We start from the raw sequence: 25953 nt of genomic DNA, 5'->3' as shown, positions 1-25953 counted from the left end.
CAGCCACATGAATCATCTTTAAAGCAGATAATCCAGCCCCAATTAAGCCATCAGATGACTGAAGCCCTAGCTGACATTTGGACAACACCCTCATGAGAATCTAAGTTAAAATCCCTCAGCTAAACCACTTCTGAATCCCTGACCCATAGAAAATGTGAGATAATAAATGTTTGTTGTTTTAAGGCACTGAGTTTTGGAGTAATTTGTTACACAGCAAAAGATAACCTATATAGTCCCTGCCCTTATGAAGTGCATACTCCAGTGGAGCTGACAAATACATAAACTTATGTATATTCAGAAATACACACTAATAGAAAAGTAAAGCAAGGTAGGTGAACAGGGAGTTGGGCAAGTCACTATCCTCTGAGTGTGGTTCATTATTGTAAGTTCTGCATAATGCCATGGCCTACCTCATATCAATGCTTTGAGGATCTGAGTTTGCATTTCCTGTTTTATACAAAGGGTTCTACACACACCAAGTGAATGGTTATTATGAATTAAATGATAAATCATGTATATCAAAGATCACAAACTGGTGGTAAATGTTGAATTCAATTTATAGAAACGGTTCCTATTTCACGGACAAATTTCCATTAAGCGATTCCTGTGATTTAGGCATTGTATTAGACATTGAAAAAATGTGATTTTGCCTTTCCACTGATGAAGTGAAACCATTATAGTAAAAATGGATATATCTGGATTAGACAGTATTATCAGAATCCAGATTTATAAATATCCCTTATCCCATCTTATAGATTAAGAATACTCAATTTCTTTGGACAAATACCCAAAAGCAGAATTGCTGCATTGTATAGTGGTGATCATATTGTAAGGTATAAAAATGTTGAATCACTCTATTGTACACCTGAAACTAATATAATATTATATACCAACTATACTTAAATGTTAAAAAACAAATAGTCAAGATAACTATCCTTACTATTTTTAGAGCATGTAGCAATTTAATAAGGGCATTATTTATGAAAACATGATGGTTAATGTAGTTCCCCCAGTGGATTACCAGCAAATGCCCTGGGTCTCAGATGAAAACAGATATTGAAAAGTTGTGAAAGTCAGCAAAAATAAAGCCCAGATGCTGATAACCTACAATCACAGATTGCTTAAATTATAAGGCATCTTAGAAATACAATCCAACCACATCACCTCTCACCTGAACAACCACAATAAGCCTCCTAACTAGTCTAAAATCTCCACCTAAACAATCTTTTAACAATCTTTTGAAATTTTAAATCAGACAGTATCACTTTCCTGCTTGATGCTCTCCATTGACTTCCCAGTGGAATTCATTCTAATTGCAAGCTTTCTATGATGACATATAGGATCCTAAATGATTTAGCCCCTGCCTCTCTCTCTGGTTTCATTTCCTACTATTGAGTTAGCCAAAAAGTTCATTTAGTTTTTCTCCACAAAAAGCACACTTCTTCATTTTCACCAGTAACTTTATTGATTTGGATATTTTGAGTATGTCAGCTATTTCCCACATGGTGTAATGTCAATTGTTCTCACTTAATATCTTGATTTGATCACTATCAACTTCAACTGGTCTACCTGACCATGGAGCATCATCCAGTGAGAAACCTCCAGCATGAAATTTCACAAACCACTTCTGACATGTATGACCACTCACAGTACTTTCTCCATACACTGCACAAATTTTTTTGCATTTCAGTTGTGTTTTTCCTTTCTTGCAATAACAAAGCATAATGTGCCAAAAATGTTGCTTATTTTTCTTCCATCTTCAGCATTAAAATGGCTCCACAAAAATTCACCAATTTTGATAAGTTTTTTTTTTTTTTAATGAACACTGATATGAGCGCTGGTTGGTGTGGCTCAGTGGATTGAGTGCCGGCCTACAAACCAAAGGGTTGCCAGTTTGATTCCCAATCAGGGCACATGCCTGGTTTGCAAGCCAGGTCCCCAGTAGGAGGCCCATGAGAGGCAACCACACATTGATGTTTCTCTCCCTATCTTTCTCCCACCCTTTCCCTCTGTCTAAAAATAAATAAAATCTTTTAAAAAATAAATAAAGGCACACTGTTATGACAGCTGTCACAATACACTCTAACACAATTGTTTCAAATGAAGTTGAAGACAACTAACCATTTTTTCCATAAGATGGCTCTAGTAATGTTTAGTTACTGTTCAACATTAGTTAATGTTCAACATTTTATATGGGAAAAAATGAACTTTTTGGCTAACCCAATACTTTTTCCTTCATTTACCACACTCAGCCACATCAGCCTTCTTTTCAATGCTTGAACATGTCCCGCTCATTCCCAACTCAGGGCCTTTGTACCTGTTCCTTCTTTATGAAATAACTTTCTTTCAGATCTTCACGTGGCCACCTTCTTCTCATCACTCAGACTTCTGCTCTAATGTCACCTCCTCACAGCCTTTTCCTGGCCACCCTAGCTAAAGTAGTTTTCTACCATCATCATGGAGTCACTAACTCATTATGTTCTGTTTGTTTTTTCGTCGCATTTACTTCAATCTGAAATTATACTGCCTATTATTTGTCTATTTATCATCTGTTTGCCTCAACTACAACATAATCTCCAGGAAAGTAGGGACTATATTTGTCTCATTCAACATTATCTTCCTACTACCTAACATTGTCTGGCATATAAAGTTTCCAATAAACATCTAAATATATATATTTATTGCCTACATGAACACACAAACACAGTGAGGGTCTCTAACACTCCTATGAGCCATCTGAATCCTTATAAAGCTCTAAAACCTTGACTAATTTCTTTAGAACATTAGAACTAGAAAGCACACTTTTTGGCTTAGGCAGTTATGTGGAAACAAACAAGAATTTCTGTAAATAAACAGAGATAACAGGCTACTTCATGAAATTATACATTCATTCAACCAATAATTTGCTGTGAATAAACATATCCCTATAATGTTGATAAACAAGAGGCACACTGCCTTGCCTTCAAGGAACTTACAATCCACTGGGTTGAGCAGATAGACATCAAAAGTAATTACAGAGAGGAGGGGTGTTGGAGGACTAGGTGGAAAAAAATGAATGGATTAAGCCATACACACACACACACACACACACACACATAAGTGTGTGTGTGTGTGTGTGTAATTGGACAACAGCATTCTGTTAACCAGAGGGAAAAGGGGTGAGGGGAGGTAGAGGAAGACAAAAAGGGGATAAATGGGGAAGGAAAGAAACTTTACTTTGGGTGATGAGTACACAATGCAGTGTGCAGATGGTATTTTGTTGAGTTGTATACTTGAAACCTGTATGGTTCTGTTAACCAAATATCAGCCCAATAAATTCAATAAAAAAGAATAAAATAAAATAAAACATAAAAGTAATTACAATAAAATTTTTAAAATGTGAATGTGATTTAGTCATACGATAGAATATTATCCAGTTATAAAAAGGAACAAGGTAGTGATACATGCTACACCATGAGTAAACCTCAAAACATTACAGTAAATGAAAGGAGCCAGTCAAGCCCTTTTAAGGTTAGGCATCATCCTGATATGCCAAGGTTGCAGGTTTGATCCACAGTCAGGGTACATACAAGAAATCAACCGGTGAATGCATAGCTAACTAACAACAAACTAATGTTTCTCTGTCTCTCTCCCTCCCTCTGTCTCTCTAAAATCAATAAATATTTTCTTAAAAGAAAGGTACAGGGTTCCAGCCAAGATGGAGGCATAGGCAGAAATGCTTCACTTCCTAGCACATCAAAAGAAGGATAACAACCACTTTAAAAACAAAGAACCACCAGAATTGCCAGAAAAAAAATTTGCATGGAAGTCCAACAACCAAGGAGTTAAAAAAAAATTCATGCAGACTGGTAGGAGAGGCAGAAACAAGCAGCCAGGGCAGAGATGGGCATCCAGGGTGGAGAGGACATGGGCCAAGGCAGCAGCTGGCAGACTAGGTGGGTGATCCCACATTCGCATGCAGATAAGCCAGGAGGAACGAAGGGGGAATGAGACAGAACGCAAAACCCAGGATTTTAGTGCAAAGAAACTAAAGACTCAAAACCTCTTGCTATAAAAAATCTGTGGGAGTTGCAGGAAAGGGGGAAACTCCCAGTCTCACACAAGAGTCTTTTGGAGAGGTCCACGGGGTCCTAAAATGTACACAAACATACCCACCTGCGAGTAAGTACCTGAAAGGGCACAATCCACTTGTGGGAAATAGGGAAGTGATGGAAAGTGGGACAAAAGCTGAGCAAGTGGCATTGTTCCCTCTTGGATCCCCCTCCCCCACAGACAGTGCCCCAATACAGCAAAAGGGTTGCCTCACCCTGGCAAATACCTAAGGCTCCACCCCTTACTACACAACAGGTGCGCTGAGATAAAGAAATATCACTAAATGAAAGAACAGATTAAAACTCCAGAAAAAGAACTAAGCAATGAGGAGATAGACAACCTATCTGATGCAGAGTTCAAAACACTGGTAATCAGCATGCTGACAGAAATGACTGAGCTCAGTTGCAAAATGAAGGAAGAAGTAAAGGCTATACAAACCAAAATAAAGGAAAAGATACAGGAAACCAACATTGAAGGGAAGAAAACTGGGACTCAAATCAATGATTTGGAAAAAAAGGAAGAAATAAACATTCAACCAGAAGAGAATGAAGAAACAAGAATTCAAAAAAATGAAGAGAGGCTTATTAACCTCTGGAACAACTTCAAACACTCCAACATCCTAATCCAGAAGAAGAGGAAAAGCAAGAAATTGAAAACTTATTTGAACAAATAATAAAGGAAAACTTCCCCAATCTGGAGAAGAAAATAGACATGCAAGTCCAGGAAGCTCAGAGAGTCCCAAAGAAGTTGGACCCAAGGAGGAACGCACCAAGACACATCATAATTAAGTTACCCAAGATTAAAGATAAGAAGAGAATCTTAAAAGCAGCACGAGAAAAGGAGAGAGTTACCTACAAAGGAGTGTCCATAAGACTGTCAGCTGATTTCTCAAAAGAAACCTTACAGGCAAGGAGGAGCTGGAAAAAAGTATTTGAAGTCATGAAAGGCAAGGACCTACATGCAAGATGACTCTATCCAGCATAGCTATCATTTAGAATGGAACGGCAATAAGTGCTCCCCAGATAGGGTCAAGTTAAAGGAGTTCATCATAACCAAGCCCTTATTATATGAAACGTTAAAGGAACTTATCTAAGAAAAAGAAGATCAAAATTATGAACAGTAAAATGACAACAAACTGACAACTATCAACAACTGAACCTAAAAAACAAAAACTAAGCAAACAAGTAGAACAGGAACAGAATCACAGAAATGGAGATCACACAGAGGGTTATTAGTGGGGGTGGGAAGAGGCAGAATGGGGGTCAAAGGCACAGAGAATAAAAAGCATAATAGGTAGGCACAAAATAGACAGGGGGAGGTTAAGAATAGTATAGGAAATAGAGCAACCAAATAACTTATATGTACGACCCATGGACATGAACTAAGGGGGTGGAAATGCTGCAGGGTGGAGGAGGATGAAGGAGAGAAGAAAATTGGGACAACTGTAATAGCATAATCAATAAAATATACTTAAAAAAGAGAAAGGTAGTGAAAATGTTATAAAACTGTGGTGATGATGGTTGCACATATCTGTGAATATACCAAAAGCTACTCTGAATAGATTAATTTTATGATGTGTGAATTGGTCCTCAAGATTTTTTAAAATGCAGTGAAACCTTGGTTCTCAAGCGTCCCCCATCTCAAACAATTCAGTTCTTGACCACGTTGTTCATGGAAGAAATTTCTCAGTTGTCAAACAAAACTTCAGTTCTTGGGTTCTCAGCCCAACAACCCTTACATACTGATACTTGTATCAGTGCTTGATCAAGCACGCATCTCTCACGTGACAGACAGAGGAGATTCAGTTCTCGAAAAAATCGTTTCTCAAACTGCCTTGCGAAATGAATTACGTTCAAGAGCTGAGGTTCCACTGTATAATAAATGCTATGATAAAGCAAGTGCACAAAACTATGTACCTATAACCTAGTTCAATACTCTGAGAAGGCCTTTATGAAAAAGTAATGAGATCTAAATAATCAGTAGACGCTAGCCAAGTGAAAGAGAGTTAGGATGGAGTGGGGGGAATCTAACAAAGTACATGGCATGGGTGAAAACTTGGGAATGAGAGAAAGTCTAGTACTAGAAATTGTTCAGTACATCTGAAATGCAGAATAAAGGTAGCAAAGATAACACTATGGAAGGAAAAAGGGGTCAAGTCACATAGATCACTGGATGTATGACAAGCCATTCAATGGTTTTAGGATGGAGGTAACAAAATGAGATTTGCAGTTGCTCATTTCTATGTCAGAGATGAATGCATAATTCCACTCACCAAAGTGCTTTGGGACTCTTAGAGATCAAATAATATAGTATGATGCTATTATATATAATGACAATGTAGAGTGAAATTGTTTTAAAGAACTTTAACAGCAAGTGAATATGTGAGCAAATATAAGTACTTAAAAGTTACTGCCAACATGAAAATATGTTTCTGCCAATACAACACAGAATAGTGATTACAAATACAAACTTTGGAATCAGACAGGCCCTGGTTTAAATCCCAGAGCTGACATTTATCCAGTGTGTAATCTTGGATAAATACTTAGCTACTCTGAACCTAAAATCCATCATTTATAAAATGGGACAGATAATGCCTACCCCACAGGGTTGTTGTGAGTTAAAGGACATATTATAGTGTGTAGCACATAATAAGTGTTCAATAAGGACTAGCTATAACTATATTATTTTCCCTTTAGCTCCTTGTAGCCAACCTTCCCGAAGTAATATTTTATATTTATCTACTTATCCTCACTTCTTAGGTATTTATCTGTCTCTTCCTATTAGAATCATAATGTCATGAAAAGCAGGACTTTTTTTGTTCACCAACCTAGAAAAGTACCTGGCAATAAGACACTTAAACATTTTTGTATTGAATGAATGAATGATTAAATTGAACCACTTCTCAATGCACAGCAGCTGGCCTTTGCAAACAGCAATCCAGAAAATCTCTCTAGAAAATATTATATCCAAGAGATACTTTGCAGTCCTTACACTGGATCTCTCTATTCCATTTCACAAATAATTACTCATCCCTTCTTGAAACTCTTTACACCCTTGGCTTCCATGACACTATTCTCTTCTAAGTTTCCTCATACCTTTTGAACTATTATCTTTTGGTGTCTTTCCTAGGTTTCTCATCTGTCAAATCCTTAACAATCAGCATTTCCTCAGATTTATTTCCTTGGCCCTACTCTTTTCTCTATATCAGTGATTGTCAAGTGGAAGGGTGAACATGTGAAAAACAGTAAGGGAGGCTTTTGCTAAACTCTACTCTCCAGAGTCCAAGAATCACTGCCTATGTGAATCACTATTAATGGAACAAATCTTGTAACACTCCAGTGATCTTGGAAGGCAAAAAAGCTGTGACTTCCTCTACCTGCTCTCCTTGGTCTCCCCCTCCACAGTTATGTAACATCTGTACACTACTGATTCCCAAGGCTCTCAGCTACAACCCTGAACCCTCCTCTGAGTGAAGACTAGTATATGCAAATATACCCACTGTGTCTTTCTCATGAGCCTCAAACTAAGTGTCCATAACTGTAATGTCTCCCACAAAACCTGTTCCTTTTCCTGTGATGCCTCTGTCAATGAATGTTACCACATGGTCACCACTAAAATACATAAGGTCTCATTAGGATAATTTCTAATACATAGTAAAGCACTCAACATATATGAGTTATTATTATCAAGATGTCACCATCTACAGGGAGCTTATCCTAAACTTCCAAACTAGACTAAGATTTCCTCCCATAGATCCCTGAGGTTATCAGTTACCAACTGTGTTAATTATCTGTTTGTACACCTGTAGTATGCTATTATTTCTCTGTGCCTACTAAAATGTGCCTGATATATAATAAATAGTTGTTACACTAAACTGAACCACAGAGAAACCATATGGCAATATCATATTTCACCCTCAAATTTGTTTTCTATAGAAGTATTATCACCAGTGATTATATAACACATAATTCATTTACAATATTCTGCTTTCTATAAGAATAACATCGCAGAAACTTTCAAAGCAAAAGTGTGAACAATAGCCCAATGCTTAACTAAAATTGAGTGCCAGATTTTCTATCACAGGGACTCTGTCTTTTTTGAAGTGGGTAAATGTGGGGATATGTTAAATGCTTTATATCAATTCTACATGGTGCTATTAATAAAAGTATCCTGCAGTCACAAGCATTCAAATCAGAGTAACAAGTTTAAGGACCACTGTGCATCAGCGGATTGCCAAGGGCACAGCTTTTCTACCTGGGAATTACTCTGAGAGCCTATAAAAATGTATATAATGATTCTTCCATCTTCAGAATTATATGTAGCAATTAAGAATAAGCCTTGAAAGTAGGTCTGAGACATCAAAGAAGATTAAAAATTTAATCTAAGCCCACAGTGTGCATACCTTTAAAATACCATCCAAAGTACCCTTGTAGAGGTCCACATGTCCCACAATTGCCCTCTGGTTCATCATACGAGTTCGAACCACATCAACTGGATTAGAAGCCAGAGCCCCAGCCAAGCCGCATGTAAAGCTGGAACTAAAAAGGAAAACTTTAAGAAGATAGATTTCCCCAATTCCATCCCTGCCCACTAAACAGAAATTAGGCCAAACTTAAATATACAATGAGTCAGACTCATCAGATAAAACCTGGCACTTGTCCTTTCATGATAATCTAAAGAGAAAGAAAATATTTGCTAAAGAGACATCATTTAAAAGTTGTCCCTTTCACTTTTCAATCTGAAACTTAGACAGCTTTTTTTTTTTTTTCCTTAAAAGGGGACAGTTTATAAATCTAGCAAGATCCCTAAGCAGGAAGTGTCACACACCATATATTAGTTATGTAAATTTTTCAAAACATAGGATTACATGCCAAATGCATTTAAGTAGTAAAATATCATACAAGTTGCAAGAGAAGAAAATGTAGGATGACACTAGCAAAAGTCTTCAGCCCAAAACTATGGTTTTGTTTCAGGGGCACTATTAAATTATACCTTTTTTCTCAATCTCACTGATAAAAGTTTGCTTGCCAAAATAAAGCAAAGCAACTAATAGCTATTTAGGCTGTGTATGAACAAATGGAAACCCTACAGATATCTGATAGGCTGCTGTATTAGATACTGCCTCTAAGGACCTAATTGATCATAGCTTCTGGGATAGAAAATAAAGGTATCAGCCCTGGCTGCTGTAGCTCAGTGAATTGAGCGCAGGCCTGTGAACCAAAGGATCACTGGTTCAATTCCCAGTCAGGGCACATGCCTGGGTTGGGGGCCAGGTCCCCAGTAGGGGGCATGTGAGAGGCAGCCACACACTGATGTTTCTCTTCCTCTCTCTCTCCTTCCCTTCCCGTCTCTCTAAAAATAAATAAATAAAATCTTTAAAAAATAAAATAAAGGTATCTGTTCTATAAGAGGCTCTCACTGAAAGATGCTTTTTGTGCTCAAAGTACTGGGAATATGGCATGAACACAATCTATCATACTTACACAAAGTGAGTTAAAATTGTGTCTCCCATCACCCCTGACAATATCAAGTGCTTCTTTGTAATATCATAGACTGGTAGCTCTACTCCCACAACGATAGCAGCCCGTTGAGCAGTTGGAACAACACCCTACAAAATACAAGTGGCGTTAGACACCAAGAAAATATACAGGTAGTATGACATAAGTCTAAAAGTAAGCAAAGTAGGTTGTGAATTTAAAAGTGACAAAAAAAATTCAAGTCTGAAGTACAGAGGTTACTCTTCCAAATCAATACTGGAACAAGTCTGTGAATTACTAAAAAAAAAAATTATGTATGCTTTGAGGTGGTGAATGTAATGGTATGTGAATTATCTTACTAAAGCTGTTATAAAAAGTAAAATGAAGCAAAAGTCAGTGGGGAGAAAAGAGCTTCCAAGTTTAATTCACAGTATTTTAGTATATGCATAAAGGGCATACTAGGGTGACAGTAAAGGTATGATGCAGCTAGGGAAAAGGACAAGGCAAACAGGGGTGCTACCTCACAAGTCCACCTTGGGTAACACTACCATCATTTCACTCACTAGCATAATACTCCTATTATAGTTCACATGGAAATTCAGAGGTTCTAGAGAATTAAAAGAAATGTTTTTGAAGAATACTGACACAATAAAATACTTAACATATAACCTTAAAGAAGGCAAGACATAAAGTTACATATAGTACTCTAACTTAGAGAAAAAGGTATACACACATGCCAAATCTTTGTAAAGGGCTAGAGAGAAGTACACCAAAATACTTTTCTGCATCTGGAATTAGTATAACAGACCAGTTAATTTCCATTTTTATGTCTTTGTATATTTAAAAATATCACAATGAATGTTTTCCTTTATAAATTTTGTTTAAATGCTTACAATTGAAAATAACAACTGTGGAGACAACTGCTTTCTGGGAGACTGATAATATTAAAGTATCAATCATCTCTAATATCCCTAACTCGATGTATGCAGTGGAAGTAATGTAGCTGTACTGTCACCAGATGTTTTATGCTGCTGATCGGGCTCACTAATCCAACAGTGCCTTCATCTCTGACCCCTCCATCTGCTTTAGTCTATTAGAAGACAACATCTACAGAAGGCTACTTTGGTGAACAGTAAGGCCCCAAACTGGAGCTCACAGTCTGGCTGAATTCAGACCACAGACATGTTATTTATACACACACACACACATACATACATATGTGTGTAGGTATATATGTGTGTGTGACACATACTCTGTCTAGAAGGTATCCAGCCATATGATATGAAAAACAAAGACATTTATTGAAGAGGATACAAGATACAAGAAACATTATACATACAACAATTAAGACAATGACAACTCAGTCCCCTTCAAAGTACGCACCCTGGGACATCACACAGTTCTCCCAGTCACCATCAGCTGTCCTATCATATGTTCCTAAATCTCATCTACTATATGAATTCTCTCCCCTTTCAAAGATGATTTTAGTTTGGGGAAAGGCCAGAAGTTTCAGGGCACCAAATCTGGGCTATACGGGGAGAGAGTCATCTGGGTGATTTGATGTTTCATCAATAAACTGTATGAGACAAGATGCATAAGTGGGTGCATTGTCCTGATGAAGCTGCCAATCACCAGTTGTCATAGCTGTGGCCTTCTGATTCATCTGAATAGTTTCCACGGAGCAATGTTCAAGCTTAATGCAAAATTTGATGCAGATTCTTTGCTCTACTTGCTCAGTCATTTTGAATGCAATGGCCACAGAGTACACATGCTCATTCAATGGCATCTACTGCCCCCACTGATTAGTACAGTGAAGTCATCATTGTTCATGCATGTGCATTCCAGTCCACTCTCCTTGGCTGCAGGTTACATCAATGTCTCACAAACCATTTTCATTTTATTAACAATGGCTGGACTTTTTCCAGACAGACCTCATATATACACACAATAGAATATTATTCAGCCTTAAAAAGGAAAGAAATTCTAACACATGTGACAACATGAATGAACCCGGAGGGCATTATGCTAAGCAAAATAAGCCAGTCACCAAATGACAAAAGTATGATTCCACTTATATAAGGTACCCAGTATAGTCAAATTCACAGAAACAGAAAGCATCAGGTTGGGGGCAGGGGGAAAATGGAGAGTTGTTTAATGCATATGGAATCCTAGGTTTGCAAGATGAAAAGAATTCTGGAGACTGGTGGTAGAGCAGTATAAATGTACTTAACAAAACTGAACTTGAAATGGTTAAGATGGTAAATATTATATTATGCATATTTTACCACAAATGTCCATAATACCCAAAGCAATCTATAGATTTGATGCAATTCCTATCGAAATACCAATGATATATTTTACATATGTAGAACAAATATTTCAAAAATTTATATGGAACCACATGTGACCCTGAATAGCCTCAGCAATTTTGAGAAAGAAGAACAAAGTAGGAGGAATCACAATACCTGATATCAAACTATATTACAGGGCCACTGTAATCAAAACAGTCTGGTACTGGCATAAGAACAGACACATACATCAATGGAGCAGAATAAAGAGCCCCAAAATGAAACCATGTCAATACAGTCAGTTAATATTTGAAAAAGGGGGCAGGAACATAAAACGGAGTAAAAAGAGCCTTTTCAATATATGTGGTGTGGGAAAGCTGGATAAGTACATGCAAAAAAAAATTGAAACTAGACCACCAACTTACACCATATACCATAATAAACTCAAGATGGGTAAAAAAACTTAAATATAAGTTGTGACACCATAAAAGTCCTAGAGGAGAACACAGGCAAGAAAATCTCAGATATCCCACACAGCAATGTTTTCACTGATATGTCCCCTAGAGCAAGGGAAATAAAAGACAGAATACACAAATAGAACTTCATCAAATTAAAAAGCTTCTGTACAACCAAAGAAAACATCAACAAAGTGGAAAGGGAACCAACCATATGGGAAAATATATTTGCCAATGCTACCCTGGACAAGGGTTTGATCTACAAAATATATTAAGAAACTCACAAGACTCCACACCAGGAAGACAAGCAATTCAATTAAAAAATGGGCAAATGACCTGAACAGACATTTCTCCAAGGAGACACACAGAGGGCCCAAAGTCACATGAAAAAATACTCAGCATCACTAGCCATCAGAGAGATGCAAATTAAAACCACAATGAGATACCACTTCACACTGGTGAGAATGGCCATCATAACCAAATCAACAAACAGTAAGTGTTGGTGAGGTTGGTAAAAAAAAAGGAACCCTAATACACTGTTGGTTGGATTGCAGAAAGGTGCAGCCTCTGTGGAAAACAGTATGGAATTTCCTCAGAAAACTAAAGATGGAACTGCCTTTTGATCCAGCCATTCCACTGCTGGGACTCTACACTAAGAATCCCGAAACACCAATTCAAAAGCCCAATGTTCATACCCCAATGTTCATACCAGTGTTATTTACAATAGCCAAGTGCTGAAAACAGCCTAAGTGCCCACCAGTAAATTGAATGGATAAAAAAACTGTAGTACACTTAAATGATGGAATTCAGAAAGAAAGAAGGAAAGAAAGAAAGAAACAAACAAACAAACCCTTTCTTCCTACCCTTTGCAACAGCATGGATGGAACTGAAGCATTATGCTAAGTAAAATAAGCCAGGCAATGAAAGACAAATACCATATGATCTCACCTATGAGTGGGACCTAATCAACTAAACAAACAAGCAAGCAAAATATAACCAGAGACTTGGAAATAAAGAACAAATTGACAATCACCAGAGAGGAAGGAGCATGAGGGAGGGGGTAACAGGGAAAGAAGAGGAAGGGGTAAGAAAAGGAACACAAATAGAGGACTCATGAGTGCAGACAATGGGGGGAATTGACTGTGGGAGTGGGTGGGGATGGGGTAGGGGTAAGTAAAGGGGAAAAGGCAGGGCAACACTAACTGGACAGCAATAAAAAATAAAAATAAAAAATAATATATGCAAAAATAAAAATAAAGTAGCTATGTTTCCCTGACAAAATTTCCAATTCTGTTTATTACTCTGTTTTTCCTTTAGCATTAGTTTGTAAAAAAAATTCTAGCAAGTTCCATTTTATGATTTTATATTAAACTAATCAAGAAACTGCACACTGCTATTATCAAAAAGCAAACCTGAAGGATCATTAATGAATGCCAAGACCACTAGGTGAAAGGTTATTAAGTAATGGGGTACATGCATGATGCTAGAATATAATCCTATCAACTACTTGCTAATTGCAAAGGGGGAAACAACTTATCTTTTACAATGGTGAGATCTAGTAGATACCATCTCACCAGGTAATCAAACTTGGCATCACTGTGGGATAACCTAACATCTACCTATTGGTGTGATGCAACATGAAATACACAGTCTTACCTATGAAGGTCTCTTACTAAAAATATTTAACATGAATATAATCAAGCCAATGGATATAATTTCTAGTTTACAGGAAATACAGGTGAAATATGATAAAACATTCTATAAGAAAGCTGGTCTGGTCTCATCAATAAAGGAAATTTGAATATGGGCTTGATGTTAGATGTTAGGGACTTACTGTTAATTTCCTTATTGAGATAATGGTATTATTAGATAGGAGAATGTCCTCATTCTTGGGAGATTCATAATGAAGTATTTAGGGGAATATCATAATGTCTGCAACTTCCTTTCAAATAGTTTAGCAAAAAAATGTGTGTGTATATACACACATAAATAGATAAAGCAAATATGGCTAAAATTTAATAGTCATTTAATCCAAGTAGGTAGGTGTTCATTATTCTATTCTTTCAACTTTTCTGCCTGTATATTTGAAATTATTACAAGAAGTTGGGAAAAATTATAAAGGAAGAAAAAAGCAAAGTTCTCTTTTTAAAGAACCTATTAATAGACTCCCCATTCGACTATCTCTGAATATTCTACTAGTAGTCTTATTTAATATTACAATCTTAAGTAATTAAAATAAAGTATTATAGGAAGAACAACAAAACAACAAAGTATACATAGAAGACTGAAAGATAATATGACAAAATGTTAAGTGATTATCTCTAGCTAGGTAGACTTGGTGGATTTTTTTCTCATTTATATATTTTTTTAGTATTTTACAGTGTATCTTTTACATTTAAAAAAGCTTTTCTCGGGCAACATCTTTAGAACATAAGTACTACAGAGACTATCATAAATAGACTGCTGTGTTAGTACAAAGCTGGCAAAAATATATATTGAAGAACTAAATTCACTGTGAATTTGAACAAACCAAAACAGTTATCTCAAATAATGTAATATCTTCTCTCATACATACAACCCCCAAACATTAAGCAAAAATAAAGTCGACTGATAAGTTCTGGTCCTTTCTTAGGTGACGAGGAGCTTCTTATCTTACTTTATGGGTTACCAAGAATATTACACAGTATAAGATGACAATTCACAACTTCATGGCTTTAAATAAAAAGCAGTCTTTGCAAATTCTAGGAACTGAGTATAGAACAATAGGAAAAGAGTACTCACCCTCCACAGACCCTTGGTACCTTCTTGTTGGTATATATCAATGAAGCTGCCAATCATGCTGCCTTGGAACAAGCTTCCCTGAGCCTGCATTCGAATCTAAAATAAGAAGAGGTGAACATTTTGTTTTGACAGAAAACCAAAATGAAATGGTTCACTCATTTAAAATTAAGAAAACAGTATTTGGGAATTAAAGAAAAATCAGCCTGCTATTATTATGAAGTTAATATCTTAAACTATATGTAGAAAAAATGTAGTTTGTGTCAAAGTATCTTATAAAGATGATTTTATCATGCTCCTCATACCTAAGTCCATCTTTTCTGGAGTTGCAAGAAAACTTGGGAAAAAGGAAGAATAAGTACTCAGTGAAGGTGGTAAACAATTCATCTAAAATATAACTAGTTTAGTGAAAAATTCAAACAGCCTACATATCCAAAAACCACAAAGGATTGGCTGCATAAATTTATGACGCATCCAGTTAACGGAATACTATGCAGCCATAACATTTTGTTATAGAATAATATTTGACATTGAAAAATGCCAACAAGTAACTGCTGTATAGAAAAAGCAGGTTGCAAAGCAGTATGTATGGTATGTGATTTTTTTGTTAAAAACATGTAAACTTAAACTACATACACAACAAGGAGACTGGATGAATATATATACCCAAATGTTGACTGTGGTTTAAGTCTGAGTGACGAGGTTACCCACGAGCATTTTTCCCATTTTTGTCTTTTTTCCTGCCTTCCACTTTTTTCTGCATTGATCATGCTTTGCTAATGTAATTATAAAAAGCAAAAATGCTTTAAAATATAATTTTATGCTATAAGAGATTAAACTGAGTTTTGTTTGTAAAAAGCATGATACTGTGTTCTGTAAAGTGGCCTTTGAGAAGCACAAGGAAGGAGATATAGCACTAAAAAGCCATGTGAAAGATTTGATATGATTTCCCACTGACTCTTCACATATAGAATCATATTAGTCAATCACTAAATACTAGTGGCCCAATTGTAGCCCTGATTTTCATGAAGCAAAATTCTACATTTCAATAAATGTCATGTAACAGAAACATGTTTTTATGTAGAATGTCAAATGCTACTACTAAGAGTTGAAATAAAAACCTGAACCAAATTAAATCAGAATAGAAACTATCACAAAAACATACTGAAAACACAAATATCCTATGATAAGTAGAAGATTTCTTTTTTTATTTAAATTATATTTTATTGTTTATACTATTACAGTTGTCCCAAATTTTCCCCTTTGCCCCCCTCTACCCTGGAACCAAATCATATATTTCTTTAAGGAGATGATTCCTGAGTAGGGCTGGGACTCAGGTGAAGCAACAAGTGTGGCACTTCCCTCAGGCACAAAATGTAGGAGGAACATACAAAATACTTCAGTAATCCAGGTAAGTAATATCTTAATGAAATATTTTTAAAAGTCAAAATTAATATACAAGAATATACAAAGAACCAAATATCAAATGATTGTAACTAAATACAGGATCCAACACGGTGGGATTAGGATCAGGCAAGTGAGATGAATTGTACAAAATATTAATAGCTTGTTCATCAATTTTTGCATTCATTTTAACCTTTGAAAATTATTGCACAAAAGTGTTATTTCTCTTGATTCCTGAGTGTTTTGGCATCCCCTTCCATTTTGCACCCAAAGAGAATACCTCATCCTAGTCCTGGCCCTATTCCTGAACGGTCTTGAAGGATAAATTCATGAGGAAAGGGGGGAAAGCACTGAGGCAGAAATAGAACTACATGCACAAAGGCAAGGAAGCAATGGATAATAAACCAGGGAAAGAGCTGTCCAAGGATAAGTAAAAGGACTGAACAGCCCAACTGTGATTATAAATCCTATATTGGTATTGTCACAGTCTGACTGTGACTTGAGATCCTCTCACACATTTTACCATATATTTAGTGCCAATAATTAATCATATGTTCAAATAAGTTAATAAACAGAAAATGTTTGCCATTTAATAAGATAAAATAAAATGAAGATTGGTATTAAAATAAATGTTTCATTCTGTTTTGATAAAATCTGAAAGAAATCCAATTATATTTTAAAACCTCAGCACCACTAACCTATACTATTCTGGTTCTGAATTCAGAATATCCCAACAAAAGCCAAAATATACCATTTTAAAGCCAAATCTCACTTAATAGAAATATGGATAAGACAGGAAAAGACAAAAACAGTACAGATTTAAGGTACTTCAATCAGTTATTAAAAGGGGTTTCTCCAAAAACTGCATTTTGATTTATCACTTTGTTTGGTACCCCAGCTTACACCACAGGCCAATATACCATACTAAGCTCTGGAAGGGGTGGGGAATGTGCCTTGCTTTTGTAAAGTGAGGAAAAGACTATTATATATACAAGTTTACTCTCAGATCGCTTTCAGAAAAGAATACAAATGGAAGTAAGGGATCTTGAAAATAGTTTCCTTAAAATTGCATAGCCCTTGGAAAGACCTTATAGAGGCTTGCATATTCTGGTTTGAAGACCAATGGATTAACACATGTCTTAACAAATTGAATACTATTTATTGAGCATCTGCTACCTACCAAGTACAATGACAGACAGTTTATATATATTATCTATAATCCCTAACAACCTTATTTGACAAATACTGAATTAATTTCATTTTATAAACGAAAAAACAGGCTTAAAGCAATTAAGCAATTTGCCCCAAGTTTTACAGCTGTCAAGTGATAGAGTGGGGAATCTAAACCCAAATCTGACTCAAAACTCATGATCTTTTCACATCACACTGCATACATCCAATGCTACCAGACCTCCTTACCTTTAGTACATCAGTGGGATTGGCTATAGTGGAAGATATCACTCCTGACACTACCCCACAGATCATATTAACTAGAAGAGTTTCATCTGTAAAAAGGAGCAAAGAAAGAAAGAAATGTCTGCACATATTAGGTACCAGTTTCTGAGAACAGAGTACTGAGGTATCAGAGGAAAGGAACCCTAGTCAGAGACATAACTGTAAAATGAAGCACAAAGCTTATGGAAAAAAAAAACCCAAATATTTCTACACTTCAAATCAGTACTGCAACATATAAAAATTGTAATACATAAATCATTGTTTTAAAAAACTATTTCTAAAAGACAGTGAAACACGTCCTGTTGTTATATACTACTGCTAATACCACACACAAATTCAAACATGGTATTTACCCCTCAATCATCTCAAATATCTAAAGAAAAAGACTTTTTAAATCAGAATAGAAACTTTTTCTGGAGAATCATCAATAAAATCTCAGGAAAGAATGTTAAAACATAAAATCATTGTCTAATGGAAAAAATTCTAAATATTAATTTTGACTGGCCTTAGTATCAACTGGCCTCTATTTATTTACAGGTTTCTGTAATCAAATGTGAAAAACTAGTCATTTGGAACTATACCCCTTCGACTACCAAAAACAAGACAAGACAAAACAAAACAAAACAAGAAAACCAAAACATATTATTCTAAAGTTAAAATTCAATCTTTACCATGCCTCTTCACCATGATGAGCCCACAAATAGAAACTATATAAACCCAAGTGAAGAATCTGTGTAAGGAAATGACTTCAAGAAGCAAATCCTTCAGGATCCTCAAAAACAAAGCTCCAGAAAAAATTGATTTCATAAAGTGATACAGAGAATACTGCTAACCAAAAGGTTCTCCAGCTGTTCCCAATCATGTTAACAGCCCCAGGCCTGTAATAAAATAACCATTTAGTACAGCATCAGGCTGGCACTGTTGCAGCAGCAAATAAACAGACATATAATACTACAGTGGCTCAAGCATATAATACTAATGTGGATAAAGTGGCCCCAGGTACATCGGAATCTACAATATAATAGCATAAAATTACTCCACCTAACAAAAACTTGTCAAAATCAGCAGCTACAGCCCTGGCTGGTGTGGCTCAGTGGGTTGGGCATTGTCCCGTAAATCGAAAGGTCACCAGTTTGATTCTGGGTCAGGGAACAGGTCAGGGCACATGCCTGGGTTGTGGGCCAGGTCCCCAGTTGGAGGTGTGAGAAAGGCCACTGATCAATGATTCACACATGGATGTTCCTCTCCCTCCCTTCCCCTTTCTCTAAAAATAAATAAATAAAACCTTTTTTAAAATATCAGCAGTTAGAAAAGTCCTTATAGTTGAAGTCCTCTTGTTGTTGAGGACACCATTAATTTTCTGTACAAGTTTATTCCATGTTCCCTCTCTGAAGATCAGAAGCCATTTTTTTTGTTTGATAGGAAAAGGGACAAAAGATCAGATCTGCTTGAAGAGCAGATCCCTCTAACATATTATCACCTCTGCAAGGATTAAGCCCAAGTCAGTACAAGCTTACCTCACTTTATCCTTACAGTGACTGTCACCCATTCTCAGGCATCCCATAAGGAGCACTTTTCACCAAGCATGATTTCAATGATCTCTTTGAATATTACCCCAAAAGAGAATAAGGAGTCTATACTGACCTTCTAAACGTTCTACAAATAATCTCTTCAAGCTCTGGTAAATGCCAATCTTAATGGTGCCATATGATGCCTGCCTCAGTAAAGCAGGAGCAATTCTGGAAAAAAATTAAGAAGAAAAAAGTCAATTATACTCAACATGCACTTACAGATTATATAGTTCTAGACAGCCTACTTATTTCCATCACCTACCTCATTCCACCCATCAACACCAAAATACACATTTTTTTCAAGCACCCATGAAACATTCACCGAAAGAGCATATCTGGGTCATAAAACAAACCTCAACAAATCTTTTAAAATTGAAATCATATACAGTATGTTCTCTAACCATTATGTAATTAAACTGGCAATCCAGAAGGAAAATCCTTACACATTTTGAAATTAAACAAAATACTTCTAAACAATCCATGGCTCATAGGATGTCTCAAAAGAAATTTCAAAAATACACAGTACTGAGTGAAAATGATATATTTAACCTATTAAAATATGTGGGATGCAGCCAAAGCAGTGCTGTGAAAGAAATTTGTAACACAAAATGCTTACATTAGAAAAGAGGAAAATCTCAAATCAATACTCTAATTTCCTACCTCAACAAACTACAAAAAGAGCAAAATAAACCCAAAGTAAGCAGAAGGGAAGAAATAATAAAAAGCATAAATTAATAAAATTGAAACAGGGAAATAGAGGCAGAAAATGAATGAATCAAAAAGTCAGCTGTTTTGGGAAAAAATCAATAAACATGGTAAACCTCTAGCTAAAGAGAAGACTTAAGTCATCAATATCAGGAATGTGATAGGGAATAAATAGCACCACAAATTCTGTAGCCATTAAAAGGATAATAAGGGAATGCTATAAAAAATGGCATGCTCTTAAATTCAACAACTTAGATGAAATGGACTGATTCCTTAAAAACCACAAACTACTAAAACTACCAGAATCAAGATGAAACAGGTAGTCTGAAGTCTCATAATCATTAAAAATTTTTAATTCATAATTTACAATTTCCAAAAAAGAAATCTCCAGGCCCAGATAATTTCACTGGGGAATTCCACCAACCATGTAAGGAACTGATACCAATCTTATACAATCTCTTCCAGAAACAGAAGACGGAATGCTTCCCAACTCATTTTATGAGGCTAGGATGACCCTGATACCAAAACCAGAAACAGACAGTATTAAAAAAGGGAAGTTATAGGCCAGTATCTCTCATGAACTTAGAAGCAAAATTCCTTAACAAAATATTAGCAAACTGAATCCAGCAATGTAAAAAAAGTATATGCCCATTACTCACCTCATAGGTTTTTTGGTTTGTTTGTTTCTTTTTTAGAAAAAAATCAACCTTACTTCCTAACAGTTGCAAATACATCTTCCATCCTTTTAAGAAGGAAATACCAGAACCAAGATTTCACCCTATTTAGTTTTGCTTATAAACTGGAGACATTCTCACTTATATATCCTTTGAGATTCTTCCAAATTACAGGACTATACTTAGGAAGTTATAAAAATAATCTTGCGATTATCCATATTGATGAAAGAATATGGATGTATTACTTGATTTTTCCCCAAGAAAATTGTCTTTGAAATTCAGCCTAACATAGATTAGTAATAAAATTGATGCCCATTCTCTGAGCAATAAACTGGTACCCTAGATGCAGGAGTGGCCTAGGAAGCTGGCAACAGATAAACAACAAACTGGACAATAAACCACAAACTTATGGCTAATCAAAAGTAGACCAAAAAAAACCAACCAAACAAAAGATGGGTCTCCCTCTCTCTCTTTCTGTATTTTGTTTAAACTGCCAGAATATCATTTCTTTAAAGAAGAAAAAAAATTAAACAAGTCAGTATCTGGCAACTCAAGAAAAATACCACAGAAAAACACACAGTTAACTATTGTTGCTATTCATAGTGCCTATCAGTGACTCTTGGGAAAACAGGAGAAAGCCAATGCTGCAATGGACTATGCATTTTATTTATTTATTTTTTAAAGATTTTACTTATTTATTTTTAGAGAGAGGGGAAGGGAAAGAGAAAAAGAAGGAGAGAAACATCACTATGTGGTTGCCTCTCGCATGCCCCCTCCTGGGGACCAGGCCTACAACCCAGGCATGTACCCTGACTGGGAATCGAACCAGCAACCCTTTGGTTCACAGGCTAGCACTCAATCCACTGAGCCACACAAGCCAGGGCTGGACTATCCACTTTAAAATGCATCACTAATAGCCTTGGCTGGTGTGGCTCAGTGGATTGAGTGCTGGCCTGTGAACCAAAGGGTCACCAGTTAGATTCCCAGTCAGGGCACATGCCTAGGTTGCAGGCCAGGTCCCCAGGAGGGGACACGCGAGAGGCAACCACACACTGATGTTTCTCTCCCTCACTTTTTCCCTTCCTTCCTCTCTGTCTAAAAATAAATAAATATATATATTTTTAAATTTATGCCCACACCTCAGGCATATGCCCTAGACTGGGAATCGAACCAGTAACCCTTTGATTCACAGGCCAGCATTCAATCCACTGAGCCACACCAACCAAGGCTAAAATCTTTTTTAAACAATAAAATAAAATAAAATAAAATGCATCACTAATAGCTACACACATTTATAAATGGACTCAAAATCCAAAACGTCAAGGGTTTCAAATAAGCAAGTGAAATACAAACTAGTACATCAATATTAAATTACAACTTGAAATGGTGAATATGAATGGCACAAACTCTCAGGCAGCTGAAATACATGGCTTCTTTAAGAAGTATTTCTATTGATGATGTAAGGAAAGAATCCAGTCTTACCCTGAATACAGAGCCAACACACCTTCTTCTTTATAGATTCGGAACAAGGCATGAAACATTCCTCGGTATTTTATCTCTTTGAAGCGGGCATCGATGCTTTGGCCTTGAACTTGCAGTCGTGTTTTGGTTAGGTCCACAGGAAAAGTTCCTATGAAGGAACACATTCATTTATAAGTTTTTCCAAGGAGCCAGAGTTAAATGTTGGTCAAATGTATGCCAATGACAATTTTTAAAACAAGACAAAGTCATTTTTATAACACATAAAAGAACACTAGAATACCACTGTCAGAAGACAAAGAGTTGTATGTGGGAAAGCAAAATATACTACTGTATTCTATCTGGTCAGCAGGATTTGACCCACAGTATATTTGAAACTGTGATATAATATAGTACTTTAAAATGGTCTTTATATACTGTAAATGAAAAATAATTTAAATGTCGTTTTAAAGTCAACAAAGAGGTGTGGGTTGGAATCACTTATTTAGTTTAGGAAGAAAAAATTTGAAGATGAAAAAATACAATCGAAAAATATTCCAAAATACAAATCAAATAGAGAAAAATCTGTTTTGATTGTGATAGTCAATTTGCTTGTAAAATGAACAGAAGTTTGAAAAGAAGTTTGAATACTTATACTAAAAATGTTACAAACAACTTATCATAAAGGAAAGACCATTAGTACAGGTATAGAGCAGAAACCCCTATCATAATTAACTCCCTCTGTATTTTCAGGTATATTACTTAAGCCTAGCAAATTAACAAATCATTAAACTATCAAAAATCTTCCTAAGTTTGAAATCTTTCCTAAGAAAATCTTCCTTTTCTTAACTTCACTTTTCATACCACTAGTGTACTTCCTCAGAAAATGTCATTTGATGGCTTTGAGACTAGTTTTTAAAACAAAGAAGGCCTTTCTTTGAACTTTTTCACTAGCAGTTACCAAAAATAACTGTCACCATAAGCTTCCACCTGTACCATAAGAAGCAGATTTGTCAGTTTTCAGATTCTTACCAAACTCAGCAACAATAGAGGCAAGGCCGCCATATACAAAGGGTTTCCAGTTCAGACCAGACATCTCATGGCTTAGAGTGGCACTCTTCTGGGGCTAAAAACAAGCACAAATCAGAACAAGGCACAAGAATGGGGAGCATTTGTTAGTGTCTAATAACAACACTTATATTAACAAATTTGGTAAAACAGACATACCAAGTGGAATGACACAAAATGGGGGATCCTGTTTTATGTGATAGATGATCATGAATGTGTTCTTTACTGCCATTCTGTAGGGGCACACATGTGAATCACTCAAAGATCAACCTGTGCCCTTCACCCTCTCTAGTTTCTTTAATTCCATCCCCATCCCCACCCAAAGAAGAGGTTTCAGGCCATCCAGCACACCCAACTTAGACACTCAACAACACGATTACTAGTGAAGGAACCTGGAGTTTAAATTATAGAGGCTGAGGCATCTCATAAAAGCAGTTCATGGTATTCAGTCACATTGATTCCAGTGCAAAGCACAAGGTGACACCATTACGCTCTCATATACTTAGCCTTCTCATCTCTCCACTAAACTTTAGGGTTTTAGTTCATCTAGCTAGTTCTATCTATCCACAACTCCCCCTGACAAGGCCCAAGTTGAGTTAAGCATCTTTTCACCTTCCTTCTGGTTCCCAGAGGAATGACAGCAATATGGTGTCTCTATTCTGTATGACATTTAACATCCACACATCCAGTTAATCTCCTTTTCCCTGGCCTTTTAAAGCACATACAAATATTTTTTTTTCTTTGAAGATCAGGTTCTTTGACAATGTATTCTACTCTTCATTTCCCTTCCCTCCTTTCTCATCCCACCCCAAGTAGACCCGTCATCAGCAGTCTTTTCAGCCTTTTTCCCTGCTACTCTCAGATATCTCTCTTAAATTTTTTCCCACAGCTCTGACCTCTAGATCAGTGGTTTTCACATTTTAATGTGTGCCAGAATCATCTAGAATGTGGATTAAAACATAGATTGGTGGGCCTTGTCCTCAGATTTTCTGATTGGGGGTCTGGACCTGGCCTAAGAATTTGCAAGTTTCCAAATACTGCTGATGCTTTCACATGTTAAGAAGTACTGCTCTAGGTGTCACCTACTAAATCCTGGTCAAGACTGTAAGTAATCTCTTTGCTTAAGTTGGACTCTCAATCCCCAGTCAGGGCACATGCCCAGGTTGCAGACTGGGCCCCCAGTGAGGGGCGTGCAGGAGGCAACCACACATTGATGTTTCTCTCCCTCTTTTTCTCCTTTCCTTTCCCCACTCTCTAAAAATAAATAAATAAAATCTTTAAAATGAAATAAAATGTTAAAAAAGAAAGGTGAAAACATAACTGAAATGCAAAAAAAAGATTTGTGCAGCATATGGAGAAGGTGCTGTGACTGATCAAATGTGTCAAAAGTGGTTTGCAAAGTTTCTCAGTATTATTAATATTTTGGCCAAATAATTCTTTGCTGTGGAGCTGTCTTATGCACTGGATGATGTCTAGTGGGCCTCTACCCACTAGAAGCCAATAGCAGCACATAGTCAGTATATGCAAAATATCCAAATCTATAAAGTTGTTGGTGACAATGAAAAATGTGTCTTTTATCTTACAGAAAAAAACTAAACAGACTTTTTGGCCAACCCAATATATTTAATTTAAAGGATTATTAGGAAATCATGTTCTTCCAACTCCTGGAACATTTTTTTAAAAATTACCTTTCTTATATAAAATGACAATAGATTGGTAGTTGATTTTTGCTTTAGTGTCTTAACAAAATAAGACTGGCAATCCTAATTTGTACCTCCTCCCAAAACTTTCATTTAAATTTTATTGGTCCATGAAATCCAAAAGTCTGGGAACTACTGGCCAAACTAACACTGCTACCACTGCTACCTCCCCACTCCTATCTGATAGCAAAATCCCTTTCCTTTCAATGTTAGGAAAGAATCTTGCTATGAAGAAGTCCTGTATTATATTTCATCAGATCTTATTTTAGACATCTCTTCCTCCTACTAAGCCAAAAGTCTGCCTTCCTATAGTTTTCACCCATTTTTGGAGGTAATATTGAATAAATTTACTTTTTTCCTAAGAAAGTCCTTCTAATATTTAAATACAGATATCATGTTGTTATCTCTCTCAGGCTACATAACCACAATCATTTTCATCATTATTATACTTTAATTACTACAGCTGAAAATTGCAATTGCTTTTGTGAGGGCCGCATCACACCACTGAATCATTAAAATATCAGCTAAAACCTCCAAATCTTTTACTTAAGGCTGTTCACAAGCATGCATGTTATGTCACAACTATTCTACAGCTATGCAATGTTTTCTAAACTTTCATTTATCCCTTCTACATCTTAATCTCAAGCATACAAATAATGACTAGGATGTGGTTTATCTTCTAGTTGCCCATGTTATTTTCTCTCTTAACTAGGTACGATCCCTGAAGGCAGAAACCACATCTCACAGCACTTTTTTAAACCCCTGCAATAGCTTGCACAGAATTGGGTACACATCCATTAAATACATAGTTGGTTCCAGTGTGATGTC

General features: G+C 36.2%; 1 protein-coding gene across 4 annotated transcripts in view; it reads right to left on the bottom strand.

Moving 5' to 3' along the window:
* Window positions 1-25953, bottom strand: part of SLC25A14 (solute carrier family 25 member 14) — a 30353-nt gene that overhangs the window by 2048 nt on the left and 2352 nt on the right. For 3 of the 4 annotated variants that reach the window (XM_028522967.2, XM_028522968.2, XM_036016312.1), the window contains 7 exons: window positions 23390-23483; window positions 22382-22529; window positions 19594-19688; window positions 17914-17999; window positions 15094-15189; window positions 9576-9700; window positions 8495-8630 (listed from right to left, as the gene is read on the bottom strand). In XM_028522967.2, coding sequence (XP_028378768.2) covers window positions 8495-8630; window positions 9576-9700; window positions 15094-15189; window positions 17914-17999; window positions 19594-19688; window positions 22382-22529; window positions 23390-23483 — 780 coding nt within the window. Of the gene's footprint in view, window positions 1-8494; window positions 8631-9575; window positions 9701-15093; window positions 15190-17913; window positions 18000-19593; window positions 19689-22381; window positions 22530-23389; window positions 23484-23584; window positions 23607-25953 lie in introns of those variants that run through there. The other variant, XM_036016313.1, reaches the window with a different exon arrangement.

Source organism: Phyllostomus discolor, chromosome X (assembly GCF_004126475.2).
Source record: "Phyllostomus discolor isolate MPI-MPIP mPhyDis1 chromosome X, mPhyDis1.pri.v3, whole genome shotgun sequence".
Taxonomy (NCBI): domain Eukaryota; kingdom Metazoa; phylum Chordata; class Mammalia; order Chiroptera; family Phyllostomidae; genus Phyllostomus; species Phyllostomus discolor.
The sequence above is the reverse complement of the archived record's forward strand: the minus strand, read 5'-3'. Positions and strand labels throughout refer to the sequence as shown.